This window comes from Phycomyces blakesleeanus (assembly GCF_001638985.1).
Source record: "Phycomyces blakesleeanus NRRL 1555(-) unplaced genomic scaffold PHYBLscaffold_2, whole genome shotgun sequence".
In the NCBI taxonomy this organism is placed as follows: Eukaryota; Fungi; Mucoromycota; class Mucoromycetes; order Mucorales; family Phycomycetaceae; genus Phycomyces; species Phycomyces blakesleeanus.
In genome coordinates this window covers 1,569,249-1,582,517 of record NW_017265135.1, presented here as the reverse complement: position 1 = coordinate 1,582,517, position 13,269 = coordinate 1,569,249, and the positions used below count along the sequence as shown (strand labels likewise).

The following is a 13,269-nucleotide window of genomic DNA, read 5'->3' as shown; positions in this document are numbered from 1 at the left end:
CTTTACATATATTTAAATTATGTGCTTAATGTATGTATGTATAATTTATTATCTATTACTATTTTTTCTAAAGTAATGCAATGCTAAAAACAAACAGTGGTTTTCGATCATGTCGCCCCCCAAAATTTCGAGACGATGTGACGCGCTTCAATTCGGGCCGGACTCCTTGGTAGAGCAAGCTCACCTTGGTTAAAAAAAGTGCCTGCCAACAAGCATCGGACCCCCTCTTTCCCTGCACTTGGTATGTATTATAGACCATATGAATCGCAGATCTCGACCACACAGGATGGATGTCACATCTATCCAGATGAATGGATCATCCTGTCCTGAATAACCCATTCATAATTACGTTTAATAACCATCGATACACCTACTCTCATCCTATAGACGTAGAATCACGATGGCCAATCTCCCTGCTGGTAAGTCAATCATTTAGCACATTGATGACCTCATTTACTCATTTCAACATTGCTCTTTAACAATAGTTCTTAACCCCACCGAGGAGGATATTCAGCTCTTGTTGAGCGCCCAGTGCCACATTGGTGCCAAGAACGTCAACACCCGCATGACCCCTTACGTCTACAAGCGTCGTGCTGATGGTGAGCAATAATAAAAACCTTAATTAAAAGAAAGTTAACTAATAATGTGGGTACCTAGGCATCAACCTGATCAACATTGGTAAGACCTGGGAGAAGCTCATCTTCGCTGCCCGTGTCATTGCCGCCATCGAGAACGTATGTGTATTTGATATATTTGTTTTGGAGGAAAGGAATCTCAAAAAGTTGAACAATTTATAGCCCCAGGATATCGTTGTTGTCTCTGCCCGTCCCTACGGTCACCGTGCTGCCTTGAAGTTTGCCAAGTACATTGGTGCTGAGGCCATCGTCGGTCGTTTCACCCCCGGTACCTTCACTAACTACAACACCCGTTCTTTCCGTGAGCCCCGTTTGATCATCTGCACTGATCCCCGTTCCGACTTCCAGGCCATTAAGGAAGCCTCCTACGTCAACATCCCCGTCATCTCCCTTGCTGACACCGATGCTTTCCTCCAGTACGTCGACATTGTTATCCCCACCAACAACAAGGGTAAGCACGCTCTCGGTTTGATCTACTACCTCCTTGCCCGCGCTGTCCTCCGTCTCCGTGGTACTCTCGACTACGGTGTCGCCTGGGAAGTTATGGTTGATATGTTCTTCTTCCGTGACCCCGAAGAGGCTGAGAAGGAGCAGGCTGCTGCTGCTCTTGCCGCCGAGTTGGAGAACACTGACTTCTCTGCCACCGCTGAGGCTGCCACTGGTGAGTGGGCCGTTGAGGGTGAGGCTGCTGAGGGTGTTGCTGGTATTGCTGCCGCTGCCGACTGGAGCGCTTCCCGCACCACCGACTGGGCTGACGAGACCCCTGCTGCCGCTACCTCTTCCTGGGAAGCTTAAGAAGATGATCGATTCTACATCTCATCATATCTATAGACGTCCACTGTTGCTTTAATGCAACTAATAAAAAGTATAGGGAACATTTTGTAATCTACATCTAATTTGTCTTTGAGTAAATATTTATTGAAGATCAAAAGCTTAATTTATGCTAAATTTGAAACTGACAGATTCTAATCTTGTATTTATGGAACTGATAAGTTTAAAGTTTGATTGGTCTTACGGCTTATTTCCGATTTTATAATTATGGAGAACTTAATTTCTTAATCCCTATTTTATGAACAAATACCATACAAAAGCTACTTATTCATGCTTTTTACACTATTGTTTAACTAAACTGTTAAGCTATTTATTATAGGACCTTTTACTAATTGGTACTGTCTAACTTAATAAGTTTATTATATATATATATAGATATATAGTAGATATTGTTTTCATCTAAATGATAGTTTTGATGTAGAAAGTCTGATTTGTGAAAATATTTCAAAGTCCAAGGTGGCATCCACTCTTGTTAAATTATTGGTGCAAAAATGGAATGCACCATGTACCATGCACCAAAAAAAATGTTTATTAAACAAAAGAAGTAGAAAATCGACCAATAATTTCCGGAAAAAGTGTTTACTAATAAATGATCTGACCAAGCACTTTATAAATATATATTCGTTATTTACACCATACTGATAATTATTATTTCATTGATCAAGGTTACACGTAGTGTTTATAGGACTCTGTCTAGTATTAGTTTTGAATGATCAATCAGCATTTGAACATCAATCTTTCTTTTTTGACATGTTAAAATCTTGTCGGTATAAAGATGATCTGAATGGGTACTTTTTTTATGTTACAAATGAAAGCATGAAACAGTAGATTGAAAAAGGGATAAGCCGGGATGTGATTATAAGTTTTTTCTATTATGAATAACAGATGAAGGAATGTGTGTATGAAGTATGTGATATTTTAGCCCATTCATATTTTTGTAGCGTTTAGTACACCTTCCAACTGTACAGCCATAAGGTCTTTCTGCTATATGGTCCAATCGGTTCTCTAGTTTTTCGATACAATGACCATGGAGCTTGTGGTACTTGAGTCCATTAGCGTTTTTATATGCTTTTCCACAAGCAGAGGCATTGCACTTGTATGGCTTTTCAACTTGAGGCTTACCTAGAAATTAAAGGCAGATATACATGCAACCATTATGTTCAAAAATGTTTTTATATACCCTTTTTACATAAGATTACTAGAAGAGAAATCTCTTACACTGATCGCTTCCACAACAAGTCTCATCAAACCCTTGAATCCAAGCTCGGGTAACTTCTTCTTTGTTTTGTAGATAATCCTTCCACCAATAAATATTGGTGTATTTTTGTGTTTCATAAACTGGTCTCTTTTGCGGACTATCAGGTCCACCACTTTTTTCACTAGCTACGCTACTATCATCTGATAATGTATAAGATGAACTATTCGAAAGCAAATCAGGCATGTTGTTCATAGTTTGTGTGGTCTCATGCATTAGGTTTGGATATGCCTGTGCGTTCTCCAGAACTGTGAGATCTTTGTTTGAGATACTGTGTGTAGTATAGGCCGATTGCGAGCTGTAAATTTGCATATTTTCTGATGTCTCTGGAATATTATCTTTGACTGCATGGCATTCCTCACAATGGTACATCAAGTCGTGCAAGTTGAAGAAGTAGTTATTGCAACATATAAAATCCCGGCAATAGGCAATCTCGAGGTCTTGTAGATAAGCCCAACTCTCGATTGTTTCGTTAGTGTCTTCATCTACTCTAAATATATTGAGGTTACTAGGCTCCTCTCTTGAGATAATAAACCTACATGTCTTCATGATAATTCTTTGAATTAAAATTGTAGTCTTCAATATTCATCATGTTTTATATACATGCGCGATATATGGGTCTAAAGAAAGGTTTGTAGGTTTCATCATTGCTGTCGGCATTTATTACTTTTTCTTTCTCTAAAACATAATCCAAAAACTATAAAAATTATGCATACTATTTTTACTACGACCACGGTGAATTTACCAATATGATCTAGATCCTTTGAATACGCGGCGTCTATTTAGTAATCGGTCTTTTCTTTTCTAATTTAAATTTATTGGAAGATTAATCTAAATAGACCTCTTTACTTTTACTAGAATGTTGCAAATATGCCTTGAAAAGTACGTGGCTTACAACTAGGAAATATACTATTAAGAATGGTATCTACTAAAACTCATAATTGATTGTATAATACTCTTTTCAATAGCAAGGACTAACAATCTTTCCATTTTACAATATTAATTCTGCTACAGGTATATCCTTTGAACCTTAGGTAATAAAATTAATATATGTAGAATTGTGGAAACGTGGGGAACAGTGTAATTCAACTGTCATTGAAAACGAATCGCAAGCACCATGCATTTCGTTAAAAGGAGATGTAATCATTTTAATCTCAATAATCCTATAGTCGTTATAACTTATCAAGTGAAAATTTACTAAACATATATAAGTTGAATAAACGTAATGCGGTATAGTCAGGGTGGTCAATTGAATATGTCTTGAAAAGTTTCATTTTTTGCTTATCTTCTCTAGATAATTCGATTTAATCTACAATCACCCTTTAAGAAGCAAAAACACCTTTTCAAAAGGTACTGTTTTTTTTTAATATAAAACTAGTATCAAGAAACTTGGCTTCAAAAGAAATACTCTTTCTGAAAAATAGAAATGATCGCCAACGAGAGAGTTGCATGGTATAACATCCAAGCCAAAGAAAAATAAAATAAAAAGTGCACTTTCCCGAGAATAATTGCTCTAATACAAGAGTATCCGGATCTCTCCCCACTTTCTTACCCAAGAGGATTTGTCCTAAAAGATTAGGATATGATCAAAAGGGTGAACGCATGTGTCAAATTGCGTTTACCGTTTGATTGAAAGATAGAGAATATTCTCCATACAAATTTAAAAGCTCTTTTTTGACAAAGTTCATGTAGATGCATTCTTAAGTACATTATTGAGGAAATAAGCATGTTGGGTTGTTTTTGTGGGGTGTGTTTGGTTTAATAATATAAACTCAAATACAAGCAAATATAATGCATTTTTTTATAAAATTATAACTGGAAATAAAATAAAAAGTGCGTATATAGAAAATAGTCATATGGATATCATATTGCTTACCCTATAGAAAAAAAAGGCGATCTTAGTGAATTGTTGCAAGTTTTCCGGGGTTTAAAGTGTCTTGTAATTGAGTTTTAATTAAGCACCAATTTCTCTCTCGCTCTCTTTTATATTCTACTTTTTTTTTTTACCCCACCATGTTTAAGTCGGTTAAGTATATGCCAGAATTTCAGGACAGCAGCAAGATCTCTGTTCCACAAATTATGCTCAAACTGTAACGGAGCCATGTCCTCGAAACAATTTTGGTTTGGTAAACCTGCATGAATTTATAAAAAGTATTAATAAAAGAAGAAGTGCTGACTAGTTGTAATATTCACCCTAGAAGACTATGACAGGTTACAGTTGGCCATTGCGTGGGGTTATATTAGTGAGAGTTTTCGACTTGTTTGAAGGTTCAAAGGGAAAGCCGAGAGCACGAAAAATAGTGCTTGGAAGTACTAAATGTATCAAACAAACAAAGATCAAATTCATGCTTACAAAGTAGATATCTAAATACTACACCATTGGTTGGTTCATGACTATGGTTGTGAGATACAGACCAGTTTTTTTTTGACATTAATACAAAAGGTCAACCAAATTCAGAACTGATATTGCTTCCTAGACATTCTTTAGCTTTGGGTTGGTTAATATAGAATGAAAGGCAAAACTTGCGGAATAAAATCTTTGGTTGGTTTGAATTTTGGTATTTGCGTAAAAATAAGCAGAGGATAGAGATAATTACAGTAATATAGGCAAAGAACAAAGGTATGTAGAGTTTATCTTGAAGAATAGTGCATGACCATTGTATGCTAGACTGCTTAGAGGCTGCAAAGTTGGATAAAGAGACAAACATGGCCTACACAATTATGTATTTTCAAGTCTGAACTTAAAGAAGCCTTTTCCGTCAAAAAGTAATGATTGTGATTACTTTTTAATGCATTGATGTTTTATTATTTTGTAAAAATCTCTTTTATTTATTTCTCTTTTATCACAAGGTCTAAAATTATTAAAGGTCCTTAAAAAAACATACTTAATAGCTATCAAGGCTAGTACTGATAAAATATAAATCCGTAAAGCTGACAGAAGAAAGTAACTTGAGAAGAATTGACAGAAAAATATCTGCATCAAGTACAATTTGGCTGTCAAGATTGCTCGTATGCTCATTAGAGATCTCGGTAGATTTAGAGAATCGCAGGGAGTGTGTATTCTGGTTTTTCAAAAGTAGTAATCAGGCATAGCAATGTTAACACAAAGCAGGTTTATACTCTTCGATAAAAAGAATCCATTAAGCAATACACATGCCTTCCTCAATATCATAGTATCTAGAGAATAGCCATTTGTTTAGATAAAAAATGTGAAAAGTATCACATAAAAATAGATATATGTATATTATCTAGTAAATATATAGCTTAAGCTCCTACTAAATATCATAAAATTAGTACTTCTTCTTTGCATACTTCTTTACGTTTAACTTGTATTACTTTGATCCACAAAAACCATAAAATTCCAATATAAAACAGCATGCATTTGTTGAACCAATCATAAAGAGAATACAAATACCTAAAAAAGGTTTTAATCTGCCATATTTAGAATATTTGATTGGATTAGATGCAAAATAGTATAAAATCCCATAAATCGTATTTGACAAAAAGTAAAACTAATAGGCTAAAACAGACATGCTATTGGCTATAATAGTTACGAGTGCGTAACTCGGTACGAGGTCGGAGGTATAAATCCTGCCATTTCCTACAGTGTTGGGTCTTAATTAAAACTCATATATAAGATACTTTAGACCCCGGAAAACTTGCAACAATTCACTAAAATCGCTTATTTTTTTTTCTATAGGGTAAATACAGTGCTTCTACTTGAGATTGAGAAAAATCAAGAAATGCTTTAGATAAATCAAAATGTAATTGTAGATAAAGAGGAATTGGTTTTCAGACAAAGTAAACATTTATTCAGACATTTTGCATATAAATATCTAGATATTTCAAAGAAACAAACTATTTTCGATACAATGATTGGATTGTTGTGGTAGTTGCTGCTTGTTTGCTTGCTTTTATCGGAGCTTTGGAGAGCTGTTAGACTTTTAAGTTTTGTATTTTTATTTCTGCACAAGTACTCAGATTCATTAAGAACATCTTCAGCGGTTAGATTTCGGTTAACAATATATATAGTGTATATTAGCCACACTAAGGATTAAATACAGGTCAAAAAAGATGCTCAAGTTGTGCTTATTCTATAAAATAACATTGGAGCTTTTTTACGATCTAAAGCTTTCCTTTCTTTACTGGTCTGTAATACTTGTGATACACTGTGGCAGCGAGATGTTAATGCTGTCAAATATTATGACAATTGCTTTGTCAACTTGGAGAGGAGCCCATCGACTAACCGCTTTCCACAGATTTGATAAAGGTAAGCAAGCAGTAGCCAGAAGAAACGGAAGAAACGGCAAAAACAATAGCAGCCCGATCACTGTAACATAAACAGGTTGTCTCAGAGACATTTAGACAATTACAGGTAAGATGTCTGAATAAATTTTTACTTTGAAAACTAATTTCTCTTTGTCTAAGTTTGATTCTCGTTCCGTCCACAAAAGGTAAGCATATTGTCTAAAATTACATTTTGATTCGTCTAAAACATCTTCTAATTTGTCTCAATTTCAAGTAGAAACACTGTATATAACTTGACATCAGCACCGTATGCGAGAAGCCCCTTTGTTCTATAAGCTGGTATATTTTTTATTCAGGAAACCATATGTATATATGTAATGCTATAGTTTATTGAAAGATGGGCTGAATTATATATATCATACTTTTTTCTTAATAATAAAAGCAAAATAAAAACATTTCATTTATTATGTTTTTAAAGAGACGTGATTCTCTTGAGTAAAGGCTTATTGATATACCACTTAATTATAGGATACTTAATGTCTATATTTGTATTTCTGTACTATTGCCCAATTAGTTGATAATTTTTTTTTTGTTGAGAGGACGTTCACTCCGTAAGCACCATCTGTAATCACTTTTCGTGAGCACCCTGAAATCTGATTTTCCATTTTTGGACGATGTTCAAATACCGATGTGGCTTATCCGTGTTTAATCTATGGAAAAAATGGAAAATGTAACGCCTGCAAATGCCCAAAGTCACTGCATGATTAAATTTCTAGCGACTTCTACTTGCCGGCATCTGAAGAACCTGGCAATATAATTGAGAACCAGCTTCGTGTTTGGATTTTCCCCTCTTCTTCTCTAAAACTTTATAATGAACCGTTTGGCTACTAAGACTCTCCAAACCTCGAGCCGCTTTGGTGTTCGTTCCTCAGGCGTTCTTAACCGTCTTTACTCCACCCACAAGGAGATTAAGTTTGGTGTTGACGGACGCGCTTCCCTCCTTCGTGGTGTTGACATCCTTGCCAAGTCAGTTGCTGTCACCCTTGGTCCTAAGGGTCGCAACGTCTTGATTGAGCAGCCCTACGGCTCCCCAAAGATCACCAAGGATGGTGTTACTGTTGCCAAGTCTATCGTCTTAGAAGACAAGTTCGAGAACTTGGGTGCCAAGTAAGGATATTTCAAACAACAATAACAACAAAAGCTCGAATTAATTATCGGTCTTCTTAGGCTCGTCCAGGACGTTGCTAACAAGACCAACGAGGCTGCTGGTGATGGTACCACTACTGCCACTGTTCTTGCTCGCGCAATCTTTACTGAGGGTGTTAAGAATGTAGCTGCAGGCTGCAACCCCCTTGACCTCCGTCGTGGTGCCCAGCTTGCTGTTGAGGCCGTTGTTGATTTCTTGAAGACTAACAGCAGAGTCATCACCACCTCGGCCGAGATCTCTCAGGTAAACAGATACCCCAATCCTATTTGAACACGTTTATAGTTCCTAGGAAAATATTAAATACTGAGAAAACAAGCTAAACAAACACGCCTGGTTTTATTTTTTACGTTGTTGTAGGTTGCCACTATCTCTGCCAATGGTGACAAGCATGTTGGCGGTATGATCGCTCAAGCTATGGAGCGTGTTGGTAAGGAAGGTGTCATCACTGTAAAGGCCGGAAAGACCCTTGAGGATGAGCTTGATGTTACTGAGGGCATGCGTTTCGATCGCGGTTATATTTCTCCCTACTTTATCACCGACACCAAGACTCAGAAGGTTGAATTCGAGAAGCCTTTGATCTTGTTGTCTGAGAAAAAGATTTCCATGCTCCACGATATTCTCCCTGCCCTCGAGGCCTCTGCCACTCAACGTCGTCCTTTGCTGATTATTGCCGAAGATCTTGATGGCGAGGCTCTTGCCGCCTGTATCCTCAACAAGCTTCGTGGCCAGATCCAAGTTGCTGCTGTCAAGGCTCCTGGCTTCGGTGACAACCGCAAGTCTATCTTGGGCGATATTGGAATCCTTACTCACAGCACTGTATTCTCTGATGAGCTCGATGTCAAGCTCGAGAAGGCTACTCCCGATCTCTTCGGTACTACTGGTTCTGTCACTATTACTAAGGAGGACACCATTATCCTCAACGGTGCTGGTTCTAAGGATATGATCAACCACCGCTGCGAGCAGATCCGTGGCGCCATTGCTGACGCCTCTACCTCTGAGTATGAGAAAGAGAAGCTCCAGGAGCGTCTTGCCAAGCTCTCTGGCGGTGTTGCTGTCATTAAGGTCGGTGGCTCTTCTGAAGTTGAGGTCGGCGAGAAGAAGGACAGGTAAAAAAAAACAAAAAAAAACAGAGTTGATTTAGTCGATTTATAAAAGCTATGAATGAAATGTACTGACTTAAACATGAATGTAAATGTGAATAGATTTGATGATGCTTTGTGCGCCACTCGTGCTGCTGTTGAGGAAGGTATTGTTCCCGGTGGTGGTGTTGCTTTGTTGAAGGCTACCAAATCCCTTGATTCACTCAAGGCTGCCAACTTTGATCAGCAGTTGGGTATCAACATTATTCGTCAGGCTATTCAGCGTCCTTGTCGTACTATCGTTGATAATGCTGGAGGTGAAGGATCTGTTGTTGCTGGAAAGCTTTTGGAGGACCACCCTGAAAATGTCAACTGGGGTTATGATGCCTCTTGCAACGAGTATGTTGATATGATTGAACGTGGTGTTGTTGACCCCACAAAGGTTGTCCGCACTGCTCTCATTGATGCTTCTGGTGTCGCTTCGCTCTTGACTACCACTGAGTGTATGATCGTCGATGCCCCCGAAAAGGATAAGCCTGCAGGTGGTATGCCCGGTATGGGTGGTATGGGCGGTATGGGCGGTATGGGTGGCATGATGTAAATATCCAACAAAAAAGTAGATGTCCTTTTCAATTATTTCTTTCTTTCTTTGACTTCCTTCCAAAATAAAAGTGTTTTTCCTACCGACTATTTGTTTGATATACGAGAGCTTATATAGTAAAGCATCGACTATTGATGGGTACTTTGATAATTATATACTATGAAGTAATAGAATAATGATCAAGAATATATATTTCAATTGATTTTTCTATTTTACCTTAAGTATCAAAAGGAAATATATATTTTATAAATGCTTTATTAAACCTTTGAGTATTCTCAGCCATGATGATAAGATTCAAAATCTCTGAAAAATATTTACTTCAAAATAATTTGCATACGTGAATGAGGGAATTCTTAGTAAGCTTTACCAAATTGAGATGACTTATAAACAGCTTGAACACTTTTAGAAATCACCTTTAATAAATAATTAAACATGAAATTACACAAAAGAGTTTTCTTTATCAAACTAAATTAATGGTTTATCTTTTTTATGGGATTTCTCTTTTACGACTTTCAAAGGATAATAAAATAAAATATATAATTTAACAGGAATTAAAATCTACACTATGGTAAAAGAAAAAGGGGCGACTTTATAAGAGACTACTGCAATTTTTTTAGGGATTTTGAGGGCTGTTTTAAGGCCGAAATTTTATCAAACTACTTTTTTCATATATCTTTGCCATTGTAGCTTAAAGGCAAATACACCTTTTCAATATATCAATCTTGTCCCACCATATTTTTGCGATCAATGCAAAGCACTCTATCCTTTATGTAGTACAAAACGACGTTAATCGTAAATACTTTTCTGCAATTCACAAATATTGTGAGTAAATTGACTTATTTTATGTATGATGAATCTACTCTATATATCCTTAAGGGATACATTTAATATAGGGTTATCTGAAGTAAAGGCTGGTTGTGGAACTGATTTATTCAATAAAAAGCATGCGTTTTTTAGTTGATTTTTCAAGAAATGGCAATTCACTTTTTTTACAATATTTTCTTTTTTTTTTGAAAATTGTTCCTTTGATTGGTTAGACTTTATGTGACTTCCAGAAAAGTATTTACAAATAGTGTTATTTCCCATCGTATTGTAATGAGATCCAGATAATATATATCTATACTTCTTTGCTTTTTACTTATTGCTGAATATTGCTTTACAATATATATGGGCTTATTTCCTAGTAGCTTTTGGGCCCCTTTTGTGCCTACTTGTATAAGCAAAATGAAGCACTTTCTATTGTGCTCTTGAACAAGAAGTGCACAGACCAATTTAGAGTAACCTACAAATCGCCATTATAGAATTTTATACTCCATCTTTAAAGTTATTGCTATACCGATCAATACCGAACCCTTTATTACTTCTTTGCTCCTTTGCTCTACTTTATTTCGCCTTACAAAGTCGCTTTTATAAGTACTTTGAGTAAATAGTATTAGGTGTCTCTTCTGCAGTAGAATAGTTACACAAACTTAGTAAAAAGTTTATATATCTATGTCACGTTTGCTCTGACGTGGTCATCTAAGACTGACAAAAAGCGCAGTCCTAAACTTTAATCGCAGATAAACAATTTTCTGTTACAAATAGAACCCCTCCAACGCGTGTCGTTTGTTTTCTCCTTGAGCAACAACAGTCCCGGTTTCATAGTGAGGCGTCTCTTGCGACCGTTGCAGGGAGATTCTTCCATGCTACAAGCATCGGAAAGTGAAAGTTGTTACTCGCCAGCTCAGTTAATTCTGAGAAGTCGTGGGGCATGGTCTCTTTTCTTTTGGAAAGACTACTGTGTACATCGCATCGCCAATGTGAAATCATGATGCTGGGGGGAGGGAGGTCTAACCTGTGGTGAGATGTGCTGGCTCTTCACTGCTAACCTGACTGAACTCTTTAACGGCTGACGGTGAAGCTACTGGTAGTCGAATGAGCTGGACCTTATCACCTAGTGGTAAGTTCTCTGGCGAGTTCGCACCCACATTACTCGGTGACGAGATGTGGGGCTGGATGAACGGGTGCTTTCCGTTGGTTTGCCACCATTCCAGCATCTCCTTCGCTACCAAGTCAGGTTTACGTCCTGAAGGAGATTGAGCCGCGTAATGCGGGGACAAAGAACTTGGTGTCATGCTTTTTATTCTTTTACTCATGTAAAAGAACATTAAGTGAAATTCAATCAAATAGAATAGAATAGTTTCTTCACGTATATATTTAAATAAATAAATAAAGTCTTTCTTAGCTATTGTCAACTTTAATAAAAAAACACGCTTCTAAACTTTTTTTTACTTGATTGAAGAGGTTAATGTTGTAATTAGGTGGAATCATTAATGCGAAGAAAATAATCTAATCGAATAACTCCGAGAAGAAATACAATACTATTTGTATATTTTAACATTGTAGCGATAGCCGTGCTTAACCATAGATGCTGTTTTTGGCTATAAAGTATATAGTGATTAAAGTCAGGATAGTTTTTGAGAATACCGATGCCGTGAAATGTATGTTATTGAATTTGACTAATGAGGATGAAATTTGTAAAGAGGATGTATTGAAATGAGAGAAAGGAAAAAAGAGAAAAGTTTTTTTTTAAAAAGAAGAGAAATGAGATATGAGAATGAATGAAGAAATGCGTGTTTGAAAGAGAGGCAGAAAAGGCATGGTGAATTGAATACGCAAGTAATATCCTCATTGCACTTATATAGAATGTGCACAGAAAGTCCAGTTTAAATGTATTTATGAGACAATAATCATTATCTTCAAACCTTTCTGTACTTTGAATATCAACGAATCCTTGGTATCCTACATTCGTTATCGTATACATACATGGACAAGCATATTTACAGTGCAAAGGATGCTGTAAATTCAAATAATAAGAATAGAAAGGTATTGGTAGTTAAAAGATGCATCATTCAATATTATGTATAGAGATAACTCCCCAACGATGTACAGACACCTTTTATATTACAGTCCTCAAGAACAAATTGACAGAAATTAGGATACATTGAGTAACAATCCACGGGTATCATAAAAGAGATAAACTTTCCCATTGAATTGCATAGAGTGGAATGGGATTTTGATACATAGCGATTATTAGGTTTGGCTTATCGGTAGATACGATTTGCATGCTGGTTTTTTGGTCTGCTTTTTTGAGTACAGTTGCTCAAAAGATATTATGATTTTGCCATTTCAATAATGTCAATGTTCTTTAAACTACTACCAAAAAAATCACCTAATTTTGAAGAGATTAAGAAAAATATGCTATATCAAGAAAAGAAAAGGTATTAGTTTATATTAATAGAAAAAAGAACTTTTGTGCATCTTGTCATATTTGGATTATTGAATTAAAGTGTTCAAAATGTTTAAAAAGCATCTTCTTTCGGTAATACTGAAAAGCGTACTATATATTGAAAAATCGTGGAGTATTATTCAAA

General features: G+C 36.3%; 5 protein-coding genes across 5 annotated transcripts; 2 read left to right on the top strand and 3 right to left on the bottom strand.

The window, feature by feature from the left end:
* The first annotated feature begins 386 nt into the window (after nt 1–386).
* On the top strand, nt 387–1,523 carry PHYBLDRAFT_129993 (hypothetical protein). Its single transcript, XM_018429326.1, has 4 exons — nt 387–419; nt 486–599; nt 658–734; nt 798–1,523. Exons 1-4 carry the CDS (start codon nt 401–403, stop codon nt 1,428–1,430), a joined length of 843 nt encoding a protein of 280 aa, XP_018297610.1. The 5' UTR covers nt 387–400; the 3' UTR covers nt 1,431–1,523.
* Nucleotides 1,524–2,322: 799 nt separating this feature from the next.
* PHYBLDRAFT_162625 (C2H2-type zinc finger transcription factor) lies at nt 2,323–3,270 on the bottom strand (the record flags this gene model as incomplete). The annotated part of the gene is made up of 2 exons (XM_018434667.1): nt 2,323–2,588; nt 2,685–3,270. The coding sequence occupies 2 exons, from the start codon at nt 3,268–3,270 to the stop codon at nt 2,323–2,325; spliced, it is 852 nt and encodes a 283-aa protein (XP_018297609.1).
* A 1,252-nt stretch (nt 3,271–4,522) lies between these two features.
* On the bottom strand, nt 4,523–5,429 carry PHYBLDRAFT_162624 (hypothetical protein; the record flags this gene model as incomplete). Its single annotated transcript, XM_018434666.1, has 4 exons — nt 4,523–4,536; nt 4,598; nt 4,729–4,853; nt 5,171–5,429. 4 exons carry the CDS (start codon nt 5,427–5,429, stop codon nt 4,523–4,525), a joined length of 399 nt encoding a protein of 132 aa, XP_018297608.1.
* Nucleotides 5,430–7,833: 2,404 nt separating this feature from the next.
* PHYBLDRAFT_129992 (hypothetical protein) lies at nt 7,834–9,944 on the top strand. Its single transcript, XM_018429325.1, has 4 exons — nt 7,834–8,136; nt 8,197–8,419; nt 8,534–9,282; nt 9,379–9,944. The coding sequence occupies exons 1-4, from the start codon at nt 7,841–7,843 to the stop codon at nt 9,854–9,856; spliced, it is 1,746 nt and encodes a 581-aa protein (XP_018297607.1). The 5' UTR covers nt 7,834–7,840; the 3' UTR covers nt 9,857–9,944.
* Nucleotides 9,945–10,209: 265 nt separating this feature from the next.
* Nucleotides 10,210–12,003, bottom strand: PHYBLDRAFT_162622 (hypothetical protein; the record flags this gene model as incomplete). Its single annotated transcript, XM_018434665.1, has 4 exons — nt 10,210–10,269; nt 10,588–10,691; nt 10,995–11,138; nt 11,691–12,003. 4 exons carry the CDS (start codon nt 12,001–12,003, stop codon nt 10,210–10,212), a joined length of 621 nt encoding a protein of 206 aa, XP_018297606.1.
* Nucleotides 12,004–13,269: the final 1,266 nt, after the last annotated feature.